Below are 22,662 nucleotides of genomic sequence, written 5' to 3'. Positions count from 1 at the left end.
TGCATTTAAGGTAACCTTTGGACGTCAGGTTAAGGTTATACTTTTAAGGTGCCTACTACTCTATTTACCTGTCTAGTGTCTACTATAATAAGCTGTCTGTTCCCTAATGCTCACCTGTCCCTAATCTTTTTTCATCGCAAACGTCTTTTCAGACACCTTGTCTTGATAAAAGGTTTTCGCTAAACAATTCGGACAAATCTTATCAGAACTTTTTATCTAAGTGTGACAGTAAAATTGAAGCTTTCTCCTATCCTGTCTTCCTTCTCTCTTCGATTTCGGGACGATAAGACCTTAGTAGTTACAGTTCCTTCTCTCAAACCTCTCCTATTCTGTCTTCCTTCTCTCTTCGATTTCGGGACGATAAGACTTTAGTAGTTACAGTTCCTTCTCTCAAACCCGTTAAAAAAAAATGAAGGCTTTTCACAGGCGATACCTATCCCCGTTATTTTGTTAGACAGCTCTTGTAAATACATATTGAAGTTGGGATACAATGATACAAATCAAGGAATTGCTCAATGCCCATGGCATTGACTTATTTGATCTCCTATTCTGTCTTCCTTCTCTCTTCGATTTCGGGACGATAAGACTTTAGTAGTTACAGTTCCTTCTCTCAAACCCGTTACGACTTAATGAGAGATTTAACTAATGGGAGAATTTTTAATCATCCAAAAAGGATGTTTTAATAATCTAAAAAGGAATTTTTAATCATCCAAAAAAGAGTTTTCAGTGATCCAAAAAGGAGGAGTTTTTGAAAACTCCTGTTTGGATCATGAAAAACTCCTTTTTTTATCATTGAAAATTGTCCCATTAGTTAAATATCTCATTAAGTCGTTGGTGAAATCCACTATGAATCTAGTCTCCTGACGAGAAATCATTATCGACAAAAAATGTAAAGGAAATTCTCAGAGAAAATCTAGTAGAATACATTACATGCGAAATAACAAGAGGAAAAAAAACAAAATAAAATAAAAAAAAAATCTGGAAAATGTACGTAAACATTCAAAAAAGGTAGGTACCTACAACACCCATCATCAAAGTTAAGACAGACAGATAGGTAGGTTTGAGATGGCCGAATTTCCTAGAAGGTCTCTGGTGCATCGCTTGTGTTCAGAAATGTACGATTTCCTCCCTTTGATTCCCTTTTTTTTTCAAGCGAAGTCTCTGGCCTTTTTCCAATTTTTACCATTAATTTTACTATACCAAAACACCTCACGGACTCTTTGCTTCAAGATGGTGGGCATCTGGAGCTTGGGGATCCAGAGGTTCATTTTGTTTATTAAATTTTATGCTAAGTTTTGTCCCGGTCGAGATTGATTGCTCGCTGTAGAAAGTCGGAGATTTTCTTGAAATTGGAATTGAAAACTGTAGGGATGTGAAAATTATACTGATTGTGTGAAGTTCCCCCCCTGCTGTCAGCCAAAACTGGCAGTGTTTTTGTACAAAATTCCAATATCCGTTTTTATGTTGTGTAAATTTTTCGTTTGTTGAATGTCAGATCACTGAAACCTTGATTTTATTTATTACAATATTTAATTATTTTTGCCCCCATTTCAATCAGGGAAAGTCAAAAGTCCACTCGTGAAGAGATGAAATTTCTGAACACTAAGATGAACTATATTTAATGGTTGTAAATATCATACTAGGTAGATAACTACAAGTAGATTCTTGTACTCGTTGGTATTTATCATAATAACAAACCTTGAAGTATTTTGCACACGATGCGTTTGAGTGAACACACTCTGAAGGGGCGATAAAAATTAAAAAAATCCGTTTACAATGAAAAGCGTGGTGGGAAATTATTATCCCAGAGACCGTTAAAGGGATAATATACACCCTGTAGGTTTAGGTAAGTAACTAGGTATGTTTTATCAAAGGTAGGAGAATATAGACATACTGATTATGTTGTGTAAATTTTTCGTTTGTTGAATGTCAGATCACTGAAACCTTGATTTTATTTATTACAATATTTAATTATTTTTGCCCCCCATTTCAATCAGGGAAAGTCAAAAGTCCACTCGTGAAGTGATGAAATTTCTGAACACTAAGATGAACTATATTTAATGGTTGTAAATATCATACTAGATAGATAACTACAAGACGTGTGCTGTTTTGAAACGAGATAAACGTGCACTCTGTATTTTGTACATTCTTGCTCTTTCTTTTTTAAAAAAAAAACCGATTTTTTTTAAAAAAACCCCTGTAAATATAATTTAAATAAAAAACATGTACTATTCATACTCATTTGAATTGTGTCCCCTATTGTTTCTGTTCCTATCTTCCTATGATTGGAGTAATTATTTGCAGATGTAGTAGACTGAAGAGGACAATTTTAATATTGAAGAAGGCGATATAAAGATAGGTATTGGACCATAGTAATTTTATAAATCTTTGTAACGGTCACACAAGTTGTGAAGAGGCTCTCTGCTTCACCACAGATAATTTGTTATTAATTTTTATGCCATTGTAACTTCATGTACTTTGTACATGATTACAATTTAAGACCGAAATTATTCATTTTTTGGTGAAATTGTAACGGGGCTAAAAATAAAGAGATGTGACCTAATCCTATACATAAATGACTGCTTGGTAAGTACTGGTGATTGAAGAAGGCGATATAAAGATAGGTATTGGACCATAGTAATTTTATAAACCTTTGTAACGGTCACACAAGTTGTGAAGAGGCTCTCGGCTTTGTTATTAATTTTTTTGCCATTGTAACTTCATGTACTTTGTACATGATTACAATTTAAGAGTGAAATTATTCAATTTTTGATAAAATTGTAACAGGGCTAAAAATAAAGAGATGTGGCCTAATCCTATACATAAATGACTGCTTGGTAAGTACCAAAACCAACACAAGGCCTTACTTAGCTGTAGGTAGAGGAAATAAAAGAAGTAGGTACCTATTACCTACCTCTACCTATTCGTATTTTATTCAAGTACCTACCTAGTTACTTTCCACCTACGCTTAAGAAAAAAAGTTTCCGTAGCGAATAGCTTCCTAGTGACCAAAAAACACAACTCCGACCCAAATTGTGACTTTGTCGAGAAATAAAGAGCTCAATAGCTCATCCAGAAAGGGTATCAGGCAATTTAGCTAAAAAAAAAGTTGAGAAGGTGGTTGAAACTCCATTGAAACAAAGGGAATGACATAGATAGTAAGTTATGACTTAATTTAGTGTTTAATGACTGCAATCATTGCATTATTATTATTATTTTTAATATGAGTGTTTCACCGCCGTTTTTATTTCGTAGCAAAATTAAACAATAAACAGTGAATAGGTATAGGTACCAGTAACAAACAGTGCATGAAATTATTGTCTTGTTTGACAGCAACTTACCCTCTTCTGCATGATAACATCATCAGATTTGACCGTGGGAATGAAAATCAGAATGAAGGTGAGAATCGAACTCAGGACCAACACCATGTAACGCCGCATTGTTCACGGCGAGTCTAATTCTGAAACAACAGATCACAACTTTTTTTTTCGTCGTCGTCTTCTTTGTCGTCTTCTTTGACTTCTTCTTCTTCTTCTTCTTCTTCTTCTTCTTCTTCTTCTTCTTCTTCTTCTTCTTCTTCTTCTTCTTCTTCTTCTTGTACTTCTTCTTCTTCTTCTTCTTCTTCTTCTTCTTCTTCTTCTTCTTCTTCTTCTTCTTCTTCTTCTTCTTCTTCTTCTTTCTTCTTCTTTTTTTTTCTTCTTCTTCGTCGTCTTCTTCGTTTTTTAAGAGGTTTGATAGAAGGAACTTTTGACTGCTAAGGTCTAATCGCCCCGAAAATTCTGAAACAAAAGATCACAACTTTTTTTTTTCGTCGTCGTCGTCGTCGTCGTCGTCGTCGTCGTCGTCGTAAGTTCTTCTTCTTTGTCGTCTTCTTCTTTCTTCTTCGTCTTCGTCTTCTTCGTCGTCGTCCTTCTTCTTCTTCTTCTTCTTCGTCTTCTTTATTAAGATATGGAGGAACTCTGTACGTTCATACCCCAAAATATATGATGTCACCTCTACTATCAATACAAAACAATATTAAGAATTATCTTTTCAAAAATGAACAACAAAGAAAGATTCTATTATCACCAATGCAATTATCGACACTACTCTATATCAAAATACTACTTCGAAGAAAAATACAAAAAGAGATCTATTAATGTCCATAACACAAGAAACACCAATTACGAAATAGCAAGAGTAAATACATTATATGGAGAGAGAACTTTATGGCATTGACTTATTTGATTGAATCTAGTCTCCTGACGAGAAATCATTATCGACAAGAAATGTAAAGGAAATTCTCAGAGAAAATCTAGTAGAATACATTACATGCGAAATAACAAGAGGAAAAAATCAAAATAAAATACATAAAAAAATCTGGAAAATGTACGTAAACATTCAAAAAAGGTAGGTACCTACAACACCCATCATCAAAGTTAAGACATACAGATAGGTAGGTAGGTAGGTATAGGTAAATTATATGTACCTACGTAGTTACCTATTTGTAGAATACCCTTTGAATACTTTTCTATCAAAGGTTTCAGCCAAAAAGATAGTGATCACTATTGACTATTGATGTACGAGTAGGTAAGTGTTTCAGCAAAGGAAAAGAAAGAGGTACGCGTTTTGTTCATAATGAACACAACGGAAGCTTTTAGACTTGTAGATATGACGCCCCTAGCTGATATAGGATGAGTATGAGACAACCTGTAGATTATGGAATACAGAGTGACGCGAAAAGGTTTTGTATCCTTTTCAAATAGCTTTTGTAAAATAAATGTAAGCAAAGGAAAAGAAAGAGGTACGCGTTTTGTTCATAATGAACACAACGGAAGCTTTTAGACTTGTAGATATGACGCCCCTAGCTGATAGGAAAAGTACCTGTGTGAGACAACCTGTAGATTATGGAATACAGAGTGACGCGAAAAGGTTTTGTATCCTTTTCAAATAGCTTTTGTAAAATAAATGTAGGTTTCTAGGTACGTTCATATAAACAAAATGGGTTTCAAGTTTCGATTCAAGGGTTCAAGTAATGCAGGTTTCGAGTTTTGAAATAATGCAATGCAGTACCGAGACTGTATTTTTCATTTCCTCCTATCGGGGGAAAAGTTTCGAGGTACATTTATATTTGATCGACAAAAAACTCAGAACATACATTTTTCTTATAAATGGTATACCCATCCGTATACGAGTAAGCAGAGCTTGTGCCACGGATGGGGAAAATCAAATCTTAAATCTTAACGCCATAAACACCTTTGAAAAAAAATTAAAACCAAAAAAGAAGGAAAAATGCACACGAAATAAAGAAAAAATTAAAGAAGAAAATGTCTCGTTCATACTCGTAGGTACTTATTAGGTACCTATAACCCTTTAACAAGGTAGCGCACTTGCCTTGTAAGCGCTAGGTCGCGGGTTCGATTTCTGCCCGGGGCGAACCTCATCCTGAACAGATAAGGTTCGTCCTCGTAAGAGCTGACTTTCTCATATCCTGCCCTCCTTGACTTTTCGATTTCGGGACGATACGGGACCTCCGTCGGGGCATGTCTTTAGATTTCCCTTTATAAAACTTCTTAAAACAATATTAACAACAATGATAATAAATAGATAAAATAAGGGTGCGTCTACACTACAGTCGGTCCAAGATAGCCGTCCTGAAGGTAAAATACGCTCAAAGCGATTTTCTTCTCGCGAACAAAAAAGATCGTCAACACAAGAAATTGAAAAGACTTACCAAAAGCTAGCAGGACTGACAAGTGGGGATTATATATCTCAACATGCACTGAGGTGTGAAAGAGAGTGTGTTTCGTATTTATACGACCACCCCCTGGATGGGAACTTGCCTCCCTTTATAAATGGAAGTAGGATGTCCATTTGATTTTCGTCTGTTTTCGTTGAGCTTTCAAAATGTCTTGATTTTTATCTAAAAGAAATAATAGAAAGTAAAAAAAAGGTGGGTACCTATGTACCTACCTGCTAGCAAAAGATACCTGATGAGTAGTTGGATAGGCAAAGGTTGTATTAAAAGAGAAAACTGTAAATAAGTAAATTAATATGCCATGTCTACCTGAGTAGGTAGATACCTAGTAGGTATTGAGGAAGTTTTGACTGACTGAAACCAGCGGCAATAGTACGTAGAACGCACGAGATTCCTATGGATTACTGAGGTTAAGCAACGATGCCCGTGGTTATTATCCGGATGGTAATCAAATCAAATGTCTATCAAATTTCATCAAAATTTGCAAACCGCTCGGAAGCTATCTACGAACAAACAGACTAACTAAATGAAAAATGAGCAGGACTGACAAGTGGGGATTATATATCTCAACATGCACTGAGGTGTGAAGGTGAGTGTGTTTCGTATTTATACGACCACCCCCTGGCTTGGAACTTGCCTCCCTTTATAAATGGAAGTAGGATGTGCATTTGATTTTCGTCTGTTTTCGTTGAGCTTTCAAAATGTCTTGATTTTTATCTAAAAGAAAAAAAAAAAGTGGGTACCTATGTACCTACCTGCTAGCAAAAGATATCTACCTGATGAGCAGTTGGATAGGCAAAGGTTGAATAAAAGAGAAAACTGTAAATATGCCATGTCTACCTGAGTAGGTAGGTAAAAGGCATGTATTAAGGGAGTTTTAACTGACTAAAGTCAGCGGCAATAGTAGATACGTGGAAAGCACCAGATAGATCAATATGGATCACTGAAGTTAAGCAACGATGCCCGTGGTTATTATCCGGATGGTAATCAAATGTCTATCAAATTTCATCAAAATTTGCAAACCGCTCGGAAGCTATCTACGAAAAAACAGACTAACTAAATGAAAAATGTAAATAAACGTGTGTGGCAGAAATCGAGCTGTGGTAAGGGAAAATCGGGAGGACGTAAAATTATGTAAATATCTAGGTATATAGTTATTGGATTGATTGTAATTTTATCACGAATGTAATGATCCATCATTATTTCTATTTTCAAAATTAATGTAAAACTTCATATCCATGTTACAAACGGCAAAATACATGTATAGGTAGGAGGTAGGTATGTACATAGGTAATAGGTACCAAAATAATACCTTTTGCTATTACATAGAGATATAGGTACAAAAGTATAAGTAGGTACAATATTTTGGCTCTGGTTCGGGCAATAATAACCAGGTGGCATGGGCACTTCGAACTCTTGACGTTCGCCCGCCTCCCGGCACGCTTGAATTACTCTGGATTGGAACGTATATAACCATTTTAAAATAAATAATTATAATAATGATAGTGCTTATTTATACATTTTATACTGCTCGCATAGCACTGAAAAGTCCCTTTACTCCAGCAGTAGGCTACTACTATTATTGTGGTCAAATTCTCAAATTACATTGAGGATAAAATTCCATACCTCGGCTGGGATTGAACCTACGGATTTCTCCTATCCTGTCTTCGTTTTCGGGACGATAAGACCTTAGCAGTTGTCGAAGACTTGAATAAAATTAGTATTGTACGAGGGTATCTATTAGAAACCAACGGCTTTTCTACAGGTCAAAGGGGCTTTTTAGTCATATTCAAGCAGTATAAGCCAGCCTAGTTAGCTTGGAAGGTAGCGCACTTGCCTTGTAAGCGCTAGGTCGCGAGTTCGATTTCTGCCCGGGGCGAACCTCATCCTGAACAGATAAGGTTCGTCCTCGTAAAAGCTGACTTTCTCTTATCCTGCCCTCCTTGACTTTTCGATTTCGGGACGATACGGAACCTCCGTCGGGGCACGTCTTTAGATTTTCCTTTATCAAACTTCAATCAAGCGTGCCGGGAGGCGCGCGAACGTCAAGAGTTTGATTGAGTTCGAAGCGCCGCCCGGCCTATATTAACACGAAACAGAATTTCATCGTTTTTCGGCATTTTCAGCTCAACTTTTCTCCCACTTCCCTTTAACTTTAAGCAAATTTTATTTGATATTCCTGGTCGGACGTGAAAATGGATGCGAAATTTCAAAAACCCGACCTTTCTACGATTTGTTTAACCGGTTTTCTGATAGGCTCAAAAATCTTGGAAATCGCGAAAAAAAATCTTTTTTTTTTTTCTTCTTTTAATATTAACAACAATGGTAATAAATAAATAAAATAAGGGTGCGTCTACACTACAGTCGGTCCAAGTTGATAGCCGCGTCCATGTTGAACCTGAAGATAAAATACGCTCAAAGCGTAAAATGTTCTCTTTTTTGATTGCAAATATTTAAACGGGTTTCTTTCGGTTATTCTCGTGTTGACCCAGCACCTAATTGGCAAGCACTAGCCCATCTGATGATAGGCACACTTTATTACTATGTATGAAACAAAATCTGCAAATCTTGAAGAAAAAAAAAGCGTAGAAAAAACGTCGCGTCGTACAGTTTGGCAATATTTTCTTCGCATGGTATACCTAAAAAGAGAGGAGAGCAGATTTGTTAGTGGAACAGACCCCAGTGTGATACCCTTTCGGCCACAAAGGTTGCTTGAAAAAAAAACTCAAAGGAATAAAAATCCCGCCATTTCTCGCTAATACTGTCCATTACCCCTTTAGGAAATGAGATCATCTCCCCACTCTCTCCTATCCGAGAGCAAAACTCCGAAGCACACCTCTATTAAAACGCAACGGGTAGTAATGTAAATCCAATGTAGCAATTACATTGCGTAACGTGCAGAAAATATTTTATGCTACGATATGGAAAATGAGTGTGCAGGGCCGTAGCCAGTATTTTGTCGGGGGGGAGATCGGAAGAGCGGTTAAACAGGGGGAGGGTAATATTGGAATAGTTGAGTGCAGGGCTGTAAGCCAGGATTTTTGTCGAGGCGTTGGGGGAGGGGGGCTGGAAGTCCAAATAGTAGTGGAGGTGGAGGTGTGGATGCTCTGAATTTTTGGAGTCGGCCTTCAATAATGAAGAAAAAAATAGAAAGTAATGAAGCTCCCCTCCCCTAAAATACAGCCCTGTGTGTGGAGAGTCCTGTTCATGAGCTTCTACATTTGGAAAGAAAGGAAAAAGTGAATGCTATAGTTTATTTCGAGCATTTCCCATAGTTTGGTACTTTGATACCGTCATTGAGCCATGGACACCAACAGAGAAAGAGTTTATGTGAAAAAGTTTGTTGTAGGAGACAGAAATTTGGTCAAGATCGATTATTTACTACGGAAATAAAAATGGCAGATTAAAATATGCGAAATGATCGATTAGGAGCAATTTTATTATTCAAAAAGACAACTTTCATATTTTCATTTCTAACATTTTCAATTTTGACCAATTTTTTATCACCAATTTTTGCGATAGTACCTAATGATTTACGATCGTGAATGTTAACTAATGAAAGAAATGTTGTACCAGGGTGTTAAAAAAGTACGTTTTGTATAATTCTCTGAATCTGATATATTCAATGAACGCTCGTTGTTAATTTACGAGAATCAGTATGAATTTATTGCGATCTGCTTTTCTTATCTCCGTGACCTAGAGATGTTACCTGCTTACGTAGGTCTGGAGAAATTGCGTTAAATTTGAAACAAACAAACAATAAAATTTTTATTCTATACTTATGATCATTACCCTACAGGGTTGTTTTTAAAAAAAGGTTGCGCCACCCCTGAAAACTAAAGAACCGTGTGGAATTCGGAAAAATCCCAAAACACGTATTTCTTTTTATTTTCTACAAGGGAACCCTATTTGTACACGGGGGATCTCAATTTTTCGGCACCAATCAGGGTTTTGGGATTTCCGCGAATCCCCCACGCGGGTCAAGATTTAAAATCTATAATAAATCGCACAATAATAATAGTTATTACTCTATGTATTATTATTATTATTACCTGCTGAGTGATTATTAGCAGTCAATAACGTATTATTAATAGGTGATTAGTATTATTATTAATATTATTATTATTATTATTATTTTACTTTGGGTACAGTTTGATCTCGATCCGACAACCAGGGCCGGAGTTACGGTGGTCGCCTCTATTCAATTTTCATTTTTCATGTTCTATCGCCAATAAAACGGGAAGCACCCAAAATGGGAAATTAATATCGATCGGTGATTGTGCTTCGAATAGGTCCACTAATGATTCGCATTGAAATTCAGTGCGAAAAATAAAATCTTGAAACATACCATTTTGAGACCCCGAGGCCATCAGGACCGAAAGTTTAAATTTTCATTAGTCTTTGTCGAAACAAATTACACCAAAAAGCAAAGAAAAGAAAAGGTATCTGAGTAAAAAAAACTTGTATTAAAAGACATATAAATATAAATAGATTTGTTCTGAATTTCCAATGCGATTTAAGATGGTTATACATAGCAGCTTAAAAAAAAAAAAAAAAAAAAAAAAAAAAAAAAAAAAAATACAAAGTAATATAAATAATGATTAGTACCCTATCTATAATACCTGTTATTTTAAGGCCGGTATAATAATCCGAGTTTTTCAGTTCAAGTTAAATTGATTTCTGATTGGCTGAATTTCAAGCCACGACTAAACTTGGATTTTGGTCCCGGCTATTATTGCATTGTTCTGATAAAAACTACATAATATATTGCTGTATGAAAATTTCAAGTATATCACCCAAATTATTTATAGAAAAAAGAAAAAAAATAAATACCTAGATAAAAATAAAGAAGAGAAAAAAATATACCCACAAATATACATATTTGAATTTGAAACTTCGTTGTGTCCTTTATGTTGAAAAAGAAGAGAAGAAAACCCTACATAAGGTCCATCCAAAAAATCTAAAAAAAAAAAACATCAAGACTAAAAATCTAATGAAAAAATAGAATTTTTTATTGCTGACTATTAATATCTAGTCATTGATTCCCATGAGCTATTATAAGCTACGCCACTTTCTTTCTCTTTCAAAGGTTTTCGACTTCTTGACCACAAGGTGCTGTTACAGAGGACACAGAGGATTAATATTAATACTACCTTCTCATTGTTTTAGACTACAGCAGAGCTAACACAGTCGTTGATGCCGCAAGACCCATCTCCTCTGTACAGACGATAGTAAAGGATAAAATCCGCCCCGGGCGGGAATCGAACCCACGGCCTAGCGCTTACAAGGCAGACGCACTACCAACTAAGCTAACTAGACTGGCTATGGAAGGTTCTTTTCTGCTTGATGCTGTCCATTTTCCTTCTATTTTAATTCCTCTGCTTGGTTTAAAAATAAATGAAAGTATGAAGGTCATAGGTATTCTAATCTCAGTACCTACCTAGTTATATTATAACTTGGAAGTTGAAAAATGTAATCTCTCTGATTTTTTTTATGACTAGGTAATTTATATTATTATGAGAATTAATTTCCACACTTTTTTATGGTTTGAGGCGCGAGAAAAACATTATTGTCACGACAATATAATGATATTAAAATAATGGGAAGATGGGAAAAAACCCAACACAAGGCCTTACTTAGCCGTAGGTAGAGGAAATAAAAGAAGTAGGTACCTATTACCTCTACCTATTCGGATTTTATTCAAGTACCTACCTAGTTACTTCTCGTCTCACACTTTAATGATCATTTGATATCATAATGATGCAAATTGTAAATGAAGTAATTAAAGCTCTTTTTTCTTCTTTTTGCTTCTAAAAGATGTCCAATAATTATAACATGCTTCTTTTTCTTTTGAACTGAAGTGACTTTCACATTGGCAGAAAAACGTAGGAAGGTAACTAACTACCTACGAGAACATCAAAAACGTACCCTAATTAAATATGCAAAAGTACAACAAAGATTTAATTGTGACCTATTTGTAAGCTGAGCTTTTTAAATGAAGATGGAGTCTGCTGGGTAGCTAATATAAAGCTACCTAGTAGCTATTTTTACATTGAAAATGGGCTTTAAACAAACTGTTTTCTCTAGAGTTGACAAGGTAATGGTCAGTCTTAAAAAAGACTTTTGGTTAGAGTAAAACAAGGTTAAGGTTAAGGAAGACCTTTTGTACGCTATCTATTCTTGCTGTCCCGTCCATCCGTGGAAGGAAAGTACTTATACTTACACAGCACCTAATAATACCTACCTAGGTACTTAGTTTTTGTTGTGTTTGTGTTGTTAGAAATATCTACCTAATTATCTATAACTCTTAGAAATGTACCAAACATTACACCAGCAATACACTATTCAGGACAGGTTACTCTTTAAGATAACAAAGGATTTTTTTTTTTTACTTATATTTTAGATAGGGCCTCCCAGGAAGTATGACAAAAATTTCACACGTCATCCTCATCTTAAAAAATAAAACTCCTGCTGGGGTACATACTGAGACCTTTGCAAGAGACAGGTCGAATTCGAAAAAGATGTCAAAATATAAAACGTCACATGGCAACTGGGGACTGGGGGGACTGAGACGAAAATCAGGTCGAATTGGAACAAGATGTCAAAATATAAAACGTCACATGGCAACTAGGGACTGGGGGGACTGAGACGAAAATCAGCAGTGACCTCTTCGACAAATGGTCAAATGATTCAACACTTCCACCTTTCAAGCACTCCGAGGCTTAGGTGCAGGGGCAAACAGCCCTAAAGAATGGGGTCAAGCTTCTACAAATCTTTCACTAAGACCAGTGGTAACACGCTTGCCATGCAGAAGGTCCCGGGTTCGATACCGACAGACAACTACGTCACTGGAGCTGACGAATAGATAGATTTGGTTACCTGTTCTCCCCAGCGTGGCCCCCAGCTATTCTTAATAATCCAGAACGGCATGGTCTTATTGAACAGGGGATAATCTGTAACAAAGCATCGGCCCATGTACAAACAGGACTGACCAAACACTTACCTTCTCTCCCCAATGGGGGCCCCAGCTGTTCTTGATGATCCAATAGGGCTGAATCTTGTGAGTGAACTTGGTCTCTGTGAAATCACAAGGGCGGACAAAGACCGAAGTTGAGCCAGTGAAAGGAACAAGCATGATGAAAGAATGGGAGAATGAGGGAGAACAAAGGAAGGAGGGAGGTAGAGAGAGTGAGTGAGAGAGAGAGAGAGAGGGAGAGGGAGTAGTGTTTTACAAAATTTTCATTGTTCGAAAACACAAAAAATGGACCTTTGGAGTTAATTCTGTTTCCAGTAATAAATGAAAGCTATCAGAACAATTGACGTAATTCATCAATAAAAAGAAATTAAAGAAAAGAAAGTAATAATATTGTTTTTTACAATAAAATAAAGTTCAAAAGTTCAACTTGACGTCAGACTTAATGTCAAAATGCGCAGAAACGCTTGCGCACAAACAAACGAAGCGGGAGTCATGAGTTATGACGTCATCGCCTACGAGTCATTGATTCCCATGAGCTATTATAAGCTACGCCACTTTCTTTCTCTTTCAAAGGTTTTCGACTTCTTGACCACAAGGTGCTGTTACTGAGGACACTGGACACAGATTAATATTAATACTACCTTCTCATTGTTTTAGACTACAGCAGAGCTAACACAGTCATTGATGCCGCAAGACCCATCTCCTCTATACAGACGATAGTATCCCTGCAGAAGATAAGAAAATGTTATTAGAATACCCATTATACACTTGGCCCAGCAATTAGAGGAACACTGCCATTTTTCAAGTTTTCTTCCGTTCCCCAGAAGAAAAAGAAAAATTCCGTTGGTCCTCATTTTTCCTGCTCTATGACTTCGAAACATCACACAAGTAAGCGCAACTGATCTATTAGAGGAACACTGCCTTTTTTCAAGTTTTCTTCCGTCCCCTTTGCTGTTCTTGGATCTTATCGATTTTATTTGAAACTGTCCAAAATATATGAAAACCATGTGTTTTATGCTAAGAATATCAAACAATGTTACATTGATAATTCTAGGTCCCGTTATCCAAAGAAAAACAGAACATGACAGCGTTCCTCTAATTGCTTGGCACAGTGTATTTCCAACTGAAATATAAGTACATTGGACTATCAGCTGATTGATGGCCATGTCCACAAAGTGAGTTTAAACTCCGTTCAAGAACTCTTGGATTGAGCAATCTTATTGGAGCATTGTAGGATTTTTCCAAATATCTCAATAATCCTAACGAACATCCAATGTTTACCTACCATGCTGACACCGGTCACTATAGTGTTTTACAAAATTTTCATTGTTCGAAAACACAAAAAATGGACCTTTGGAGTTAATTCTGTTTCCAGTAATAAATGAAAGCTATCTGAACAATTGATGTAATTCATCAATAAAAAGAAAGAAAAGAAAGTAGGTAATAATAATGTTTTTACAATAAAATAAAGTTCAACTTTTTTTTCCTTTTTCCTAGAACGCAAAAGTCATTCTCAAATAAAGATGAAATTTCAAATTTTACCGCGGTGGCCTCCATTCTATTTTGATGAATTTTTCCTAAAAAAACTCGTCTCTATGACGTTAGCCAGTATTTTGTCGAGGTGTTGGGGGAGGGGGGCGAGTCTAAACAGGGGAGGGTAATATGGAATATGAGTGCAGGGCCGAAGCCAGGATTTTGTCGAGGCGTTGGGGGAGGGGGGCTGGAAGTCCAAATAGGGGAGGTGGAGGTGTGGATGCTCTGAATTTTTGGAGTCTGGCCTTCAATAATGAAGAAAAATAGAAAGTAATGAAGCTCCCCTCCCCTAAATACAGCCCTGTGTGTGAGAGTCTGTTCATGAGCTCTACATTTGGAAAGAAGGAAAAAAGTGAATGCTAGTTTATTTCGAGCATTTCCCAAGTTTTGATACGTCATTGAGCCATGAAATGAAGCTCCCCTCCCCTAAATACAGCCCTGTGTGTGAGAGTCTGTTCATGAGCTCTACATTTGGAAAGAAGGAAAAAAGTGAATGCCAGTTTATTTCGAGCATTTCCCATGTTTTGATACGTCATTGAGCCATAGACAGAAACAGAGTTTATGGAAAAAGTTATGTGTAGGACAGAATTGGTCAAGATCGATTATTTACTACGGAAATAAAATGGCAGATTAAAATATCGAAATGATCGATTAGGAGCAATTTTATTATTCAAAAAGACAAATTTCATATTTTCATTTCTACATTTCAAGTCAAACTTTCTTGACTTGGCGGGGCGGAGCGCTACCGCGCTCCTTGGTCACCCCCTTTTTTTTTTTTTTTTTTTTTTTTTTTTAAGGAAGTAAAAAGCTGTTTGTCACACCTGAAAAAACTTCCTTTGGTAAGCCAACCATTCCATTGCAATCACTTCTAAGAATCACATTGAAACACTTGTAAGAAAATGGGTGAAAGGTCAATGTCCCAATGTATGATAATAAACAACAAATACTTTGACAAGCTCTTATATACCAAAATATTAATCAGACCAGCTAATAGCATGACATAATTTACCTTATTTCTCATTGTCCTGTGGAGGGGGGGATTGGGTAAGCGCCCGCTTCTTACCCTTCTCAGGCACAATGTCCATATCCATGTCAATGGATTCATTACTGTCGGTCGGGGGTGCGCTACCAAGGGGGAGGGGTTCAATCACAGCTTTAGTAACCTGGCTCCCATCGTTCAATTTATTCGGCAATACATCAGCCTCATTAACAGAGGTTACATTTTCGGTGGAAATAAGATCACCAGATAAGATAGGAGCATCACCACTGTTTGGATCAGCGGAGGAAGGAACCGGAGAGGCGACGGCCGTTTCCATCAGTGGTGGCACTGCTGTGGTCGGAGTGCGGGTGGCAAAGGCAGGAAGGAAGGAACAAGTGGGGTCCTCTCTCCTTTGGCCGGAAGCTTGAGGTTCATCAAGTTGTATCTCTTTGGCGTTCTTAAGACGCTCTTGCGCCGAAATTTTCTCTACAGGGCAATTCTTGATAATATGGCCTTCGCCATTGCAGTTAAAGCATTTCATCCTGTCAATGACGATAAAGATTTTATAAGTCATGTTTTCATAATACAGATTGAATGACGCGGGAAGATCTTCCACTTCTTCAACCAGAACAGTTCTACGGAAGCCGATCAAATGGCCAAATCTTTCGTTCCGTGAACCCAAGTTGACAAATTTCATATCGGACACAACTTTGGTATATTTAGTCAACTCATTGATCAACATGGAGTCCGGCATACCGGGCTCGGTGTTACACAAAAAGATCTTGTGCCCGTTATTGACGAGTTTTCTCACAGTAAGCACTTTATTATCGATTACTATTTGGGGATTGTTGTCGTAAAACTTTAGAACTTCCGACTCGCTGGTAAGATAAATCTTAACGAGGTCATTGTTTTTCCCGGCGAAAACCATATTGTTGTCACCAACAATGTCGCCGATCGCGCATAGGTATTTATCCATTGTAATGGACGGATCGAAAGGCAAGGAAAAACCACAGGTCTTGGGTAAGAATAGACTATCAACTTTGGGTCCATTGGCAGGGGGAGGGGGTCTGTTATAGCCAGATCTAGGTACATAGGAAACCCTGGAAGAGGATTTTTTAAACATGTCTGAATACTGCATGGCTGAAAGAGGAGTTAGTATAAATACGGGTAAAGGTCAACGTGAGTAAGCAGCAAAATAACAGGGAAAGGGGTAGCTATAGAAACGGAAAACAAGTTAGTTGGCAGCGAAGATACTCGCTGAAAAACACATTTTATGGTGAGTCAAGAAAACACGTATCTGTTGGCGCAGCGATGGGAAGGTGTTTCTTGGAGTGTTTAACTGAAAGAGAAGCTGGTTACTATGGCAACAGAAAGAAACAGAGTTAGAGAAGCAGGGTGAAGATAGCTCAGCTGAAGGCAAGGAAAAGGAGAAAGGTGTTTTTTGCCCGCTTCTCACGGGTACTTACGGACACAGAAATAAGTTACCATGACGACCAATATAGGAAAATAACAATCTAGGCTAGACTAGATATCAAAGGTAGAACTAGAAAAGGTGAAAAAACCACAGAAATAGAATGCGAAATAAAGAGATAGCACTTTCAAAATGTTCAGCGCACAAAATAATAGGGCTATGCAAAAAATTATAATATTTTATCCATTATTTCAGCAAAAAAATCTCAAAACACGGGAGCACAAATATAACGCACCAACGCGGAAATTTTCCAAACGAGGAATGTGCCCCGTACCTTATAAATAGAAAAGAACAAGTTTCCCTCACTCGACTGCGTATCGGGCACACGAACACAACACACGTCCACCTTATGAAGAAAGAAAACCCTCCTATTTGTGTTCCATGTGGATGTGTTATATCTGTTAAACATATACTAACTGACTGCCAAACTTACTCTAATATTAGGGCCCCCCTCAATTTGTCATCCACTTTACTGTCCTGTCTTAAGGACAATGATATTTCCCCGATCCTTGAATTCCTTAGAAGAACTCAAATAAAAATTTAGTTCTTAGTTAGTAATAGGTGTAGATAAGAAAATGTTATTAGAATACCCATTATACACTTGGCCCAGCAATTAGAGGAACACTGCCATTTTTCAAGTTTTCTTCCGTTCCCTTTAAAAACTCGTCCTATGACGTCACAATTTTACATGTCCAGTGATTTCAACCTCCTTGAAGGTTGAAGGCGCGTTTATGAATAGGTAGGTATTTGTGTGAAATTACTTTCCCAAATGTGAAACCATGAATCTGTCCAGTTTTTTACTAGTTCTGTGGAGTGTCTATTCCTGTGTACCTCTAATTTTCTGTTTGGCCATAAATAAAGCAAGTCACTACGAGGATGAGAGTTTAAATTATATTTTCTATAAGGACATCAACCATGCCCTACCTCAAGAAGACGAGATTCAGGAGAATGCTTTGGTAAGTTAGGTACTTGTATTTTAATTTTTTAATGTACATGGTAGGTAGGTATCTGTAACAGAGGGATAAGAATTTTCACACGAACTTTTTGGTTATCAACTCATCAATCATGGACGAAAAAAAGGGGTTTACCGTAGATATACCGTCTCTGTAACTGGTAACTGTTAAGAAAGTCTTCAGGGAGGAGTAGCAGCTAGCTTAGTTATTCTAAATATTCTACTTAATTATTCTTTGAATAAATACATAGGTAGGTACCTACCTAGGTATTCGTCAGGTCTAATAACTAGGTATCGTTTGTAAGCACTTACTTGGCACAGTGTATTTCCAACTGAAATATAAGTACATTGGACTATCAGCTGATTGATGGCCATGTCCACAAAGTGAGTTTAAACTCCTTTTAAGAACTCTTGGATTGAGCAATCTTATTGGAGCATTGTAGGATTTTTCCAAATATCTCAATAATCCTAACGAACATCAAATGTTTACCTACCATGCTGACACCGGTCACTATGTGCATTTATATTGCATAGCTAATCATTTTCCTCACGAGGCTGAGTGGGCCCCGCAACAGCCAGTCACCGAATCAATCATTTGCATGATGCAAATTTTTTGACCCCGCCAGGAATCGAACCCGGGTCTCCCGCGTGCAAGGCGAGCGCAGTGACCACTACGTCATGCCGGTCACTATGTGCATTTACATTGCATAGCTACTCATTTTCCTCACGAGGCTGAGTGGGCCCCGCAACAGCCAGTCACCGAATCAATTATTTGCATGATGCAAATTTTTTGACCCCGCCAGGAATCGAACCCGGGTCTCCCGCGTGCAAGACGAGCGCAGTGACCACTACGTCACTTTAAGGCCGGAGGCAATGCTAGCAGTTTTCAGTTCAAGTTAAATTGATTTCTGATTGGCTGAATTTCAAGCCACGACTAAACTTGGATTACATTGCTGTATGAAAATTTCAAGTATATCACCCAAATTATTTATAGAAAAAAGAAAAAAATAAATACCTAGGTAAAAATAAAGAAGAGAAAAAAATATACCCTCAAATATACATATTTGAATTGGAAACTTCGTTGTGTCCTTTATGTTGAAAAAGAGGAGAAGAAAACCCTACATAAGGTCCATCCAAAAAATCTAAAAAAAAAAAAACATCAAGACTAAAAATCTAATGAAAAAATAGAATTTTTTATTGCTGACTATTAATATCTAGTCATTAATTCCCATGAGCTATTATAAGCTACGCCACTTTCTTTCTCTTTCAAAGGTTTTCGACTTCTTGACCACAAGGTGCTGTAATGCTGTTACAGAGGACACTGGACACAGATTAATATTAATACTACCTTCTCATTGTTTTAGACTACAGCAGAGCTAACACAGTCGTTGATGCCGCAAGAACCATCTCCTCTATACAGACGATAGTATCCCTGCAGAAGATAAGAAAATGTTATTAGAATACCCAGTATACACTGGGCCCAGCAATGGAGCAGTTGCAGTTGGGTAAAAGTAAAGAAAACGTTCGTTCTGAGAACGAACCTTATTTTGACCGAGATAATGTTCTCCCCGAGCGGGAATCGTACCTGCGGTCTAGCACAAACAAGGCAGGCGCACTGCCCTTCAAAATAACTTGACATCTTTCTGTTAAATATTGTTTCGACAGCAAAAGGCAAAAGAGAAGGCACTTTTCCAGTCATATGCTGGCAGTATAATCAAGGTACATTTTATGCCCAAAAACCTTGAAACTCTATTTCGTGTTAATATAGGCCGGGCGCCGGGCGGCGCTTCGAACTCTCGAAGTTCGCGCGCCTTCCGACACACTTGATCCCATCTTTTCTCGTACTGACTACCTAAGAACCTAGTTCTAAACTGAGATCAACTTACTGTGTACTCCGTAGCCAACAATCAACACTCCATGGTCCAAATTATCCATTCCTCCTTTACACAGAAACTTGAGCGGATGAGATACACCTCCGAAGTAGAACTGAAAATGAGGAAGGGAAAGTAACAAAACACCATCAATGGCAATGGGGGATGAGCAAGGAAATAAGCACAATAATTTCAATGGAAATGGATGAGCAAGGAAATAAGCACAACAATTTCAATGGAAATGGGGGATGAGCAAAGAAATAAGCACAACAATTTCAATGGAAATGGGGGATGAGCAAGGAAATAAGCACAATAATTTCAATGGAAATGGGGGATGAGCAAGGAAATAAGCACAACGATTTCAATGGAAATGGGGGATGAGCAAGGAAATAAGCACAATAATGTCAATGGAAATGGGGGATGAGCAAGGAAATAAGCACAACAATTTCAATGGAAATGGGGGATGAGCAAGGAAATAAGCATAATACCATCAATGGGAATGACAGAAGGATTGTTTGTTGATTTTTTTTTTTCCAAAATTAGAAAATTAATTTGAAGAAAAAGAAATAAATCTAAAGCCAGTGGTGATAGCACAATGAATGCATCAGTTTCCCATGGATCACTGAAGTTAAGCAATGTTGTGTGTGGTCAGTATCAGGGCAATCACATGCTACTGGCTTTTCCCAGCCCCACTCAGGCTGGGTGAGATTGATGTGAGTAGGCACTAGGTCACGGGTTCGATTCCCACCGGGGGCAGATTTTATCCTGAATGGATAATGTTCATTCTTTGAAGAAAAAGAAATAAATCTAAAGCCAGTGGTGATAGCACAATGAATGCATCAGTTTCCCATGGATCACTAAAGTTAAGCAATGTTGTGTGTGGTCAGTATCAGGACAATCACATGCTACTGGCTTTTCCCATCCCCACTCAGGCTGGGTGAGATTGATGTGAGTAGGCACTAGGTCACGGGTTCGATTCCCGCCGGGGGCAGATTTTATCCTGAATGGATAATGTTCATTATTTGAACAGCTGGCTTTCTCCTATCCTATCTTCTCTCTTCTATTTCGGGATGATAATACCTTAGCAGTTACAGTTCCCTCTATCAAACCTCCTGAAAAAAAGATCCATTACCAACCTGCATTGCATTGGCATTAATAGCCACGGCCATAGGTCCATTCTTCACCAGGTACTTGGCCATTTCTGTTTCATCACTCGACACATTCACGTAGCTTTGTATTTTCACTCGGATTTCTTCCTTGTTCAGATGACAAGCCCGGTTGGAGCCTTTGTACGGATAGTCCTTTTCCCCCTCCAGACCACCTCCAAGCTTGGAGATGATTGTCTCAAAAGCGTTGGACATGAGACCACCACCACATCCAGCATCTACCTTGTCACAATCCACCAGTTCTGAAATTGGCAAACAAGTCTAATGTAACAGTGATTTCATTACCTATGAAATATGAAATTAAAACAGTGACAAAACATTTTTATTTTTTTAACTTAGAGCCAAATGTGTGCCCTCTCCCCGGATTTGAATCTTCTTCAGATTGGCTCGGAAGATACGCAGTCTTTTATGATATTCTTCCTTGGTTGCATAGGATTTGTTGTGCTTCTCGAGGAAATGATTGAACATGGCAACATGCTCCAACTTATCATGATGGTGAGGTTTCTGAAAACATGTAGATGCTCAGTGTTGAGTATTTTTATTTTGTGCAGATGCTCAACATAAATTATTAAAAAGGTATTTATTTTAAATACTCTATAGGTATGTTCAAACTCACAATGAAAAGAAGAAAAAAAAACAAATTTTTCCTCTTGAAAGTAGCCCTTGCTTATAAACTTGACAGTTCTAATGGTTGCCTAAGTATATTGTTCCAGAAGAAAAACCTTGGAAAAGATTACATAACCATTATAATAGCTATTGTGTATTGAAAATATCAAAATTGTGAAATTTTGCTTTTATAAATACAGTCCAGGAATCATCTGTAGCCTGGATTATGGAGATAATCCAGGCTCATCAGTGAGAAAATTGAGAAAAGAAGAAAAAAAAACAAATTTTTCCTCTTGAAAGTAGCCCTTGCTTATAAACTTGACAGTTCTAATGGTTGCCTAAGTATATTGATACAGAAGAAAAACCTTGGAAAACATTACATAACCATTATAATAGCTATTGTGTATTGAAAATATCAAAATTCTGAAATTTTGCTTTTATAAATACAGTCCAGGAATCATCTGTAGCCTGGATTATCTCCATAATCCAGTGAGAAAATTAGGACTCACCTGTCGAACAAAGACCACATCTTTGTCAACCTCAGAAGATGCAGAAATGCAGACAAATGTGAAAGCCACTAAGGCAATGCTAGCAGGGAGCAACTGCATTGTATTGTGATGATATTAAAGGTACTAACTCAACTGATTAGTTACTAGGTTACTACTACTACTACTACTACACTACTACTGGACAATTTCTGATAAGAAAATAAGTGAAAGCCACTAAGGCAATGCTAGCAGGGAGCAACTGCATTGTATTGTGATGATATTAAAGGTACTAACTCAACTGATTAGTTACTACTACTACTGGACAATTTTTGATAAGAAAATAGGTGGGTAGTGTTTTACAAAATTTTCATTGTTCGAAAACACAAAAAATGGACCTTTGGAGTTAATTGTTTCCAGTAATAAATGAAAGCTATCTGAACAATTGATGTAATTCATCAATAAAAAGAAATTAAAGAAAAGAAAGTAATAAAATTGTTTTTTACAATAAAATAAAGTTCAAAAGTTCAACTTTTTTTCCTAGAACGCAAAAGTCATTTTCAAATAAAGATGAAATTTCAAATTTTACCGCGGTGGCCTCCATTCTATTTTGACGAATTTTTCCTAAAAAAAAAAAACTCGTTCTATGACGTCACAATTTTACATGTCCAGTGATTTCAACCTCCTTGAAGGTTGAAGGCGCGTTTATGAATAGGTATTTGTATGAAATACTTTCCCAAATGTGAAACCATGAATCTGTCCAGTTTTTTACTAGTTCTGTGGAGTGTCTATTCCTGCGTACCTCTAATTTTCTGTTTGGCCTTAAATAAAGCAAGTGACAACGAGGATGAGAGTTTAAATATTTTCTATATGGACATCAACGATG

At 37.2% G+C, this 22,662-nt stretch overlaps 1 protein-coding gene across 1 annotated transcript; it reads right to left on the bottom strand.

Annotated features, from left to right (window-relative positions):
* Positions 1-10,719: 10,719 nt before the first annotated feature.
* LOC103509189 (putative cysteine proteinase CG12163) lies at positions 10,720-22,001 on the bottom strand. Its single transcript, XM_017444078.2, has 6 exons — positions 21,801-22,001; positions 21,028-21,189; positions 20,656-20,946; positions 19,535-19,634; positions 12,740-12,814; positions 10,720-10,973 (listed from the first exon to the last, which is right to left on the bottom strand). The coding sequence occupies exons 1-6, from the start codon at positions 21,897-21,899 to the stop codon at positions 10,903-10,905; spliced, it is 798 nt and encodes a 265-aa protein (XP_017299567.1). The 5' UTR covers positions 21,900-22,001; the 3' UTR covers positions 10,720-10,902.
* Between the last annotated feature and the right edge of the window lie 661 nt (positions 22,002-22,662).

Source organism: Diaphorina citri, unplaced genomic scaffold (genome assembly GCF_000475195.1).
Source record: "Diaphorina citri unplaced genomic scaffold, Diaci psyllid genome assembly version 1.1 scaffold473, whole genome shotgun sequence".
Classification (NCBI taxonomy): domain Eukaryota; kingdom Metazoa; phylum Arthropoda; class Insecta; order Hemiptera; family Psyllidae; genus Diaphorina; species Diaphorina citri.
This window is presented reverse-complemented; position numbering and strand designations above follow the sequence as displayed.

Coding starts and splice junctions, on each gene's coding strand:
- LOC103509189 (XM_017444078.2), bottom strand. CDS start 21,899: ATGCAGTTGCTCCCTGCTAGCATTGCCTTAGTGGCTTTCACATTTGTC. Junction 21,190..21,800: donor ATGTGGTCTTTGTTCGACAG/GTGAGTCCTAAT, acceptor ACATGTTTTCAG/AAACCTCACCATCATGATAA. Junction 20,947..21,027: donor GGGGAGAGGGCACACATTTG/GCTCTAAGTTAA, acceptor CTGTTACATTAG/ACTTGTTTGCCAATTTCAGA.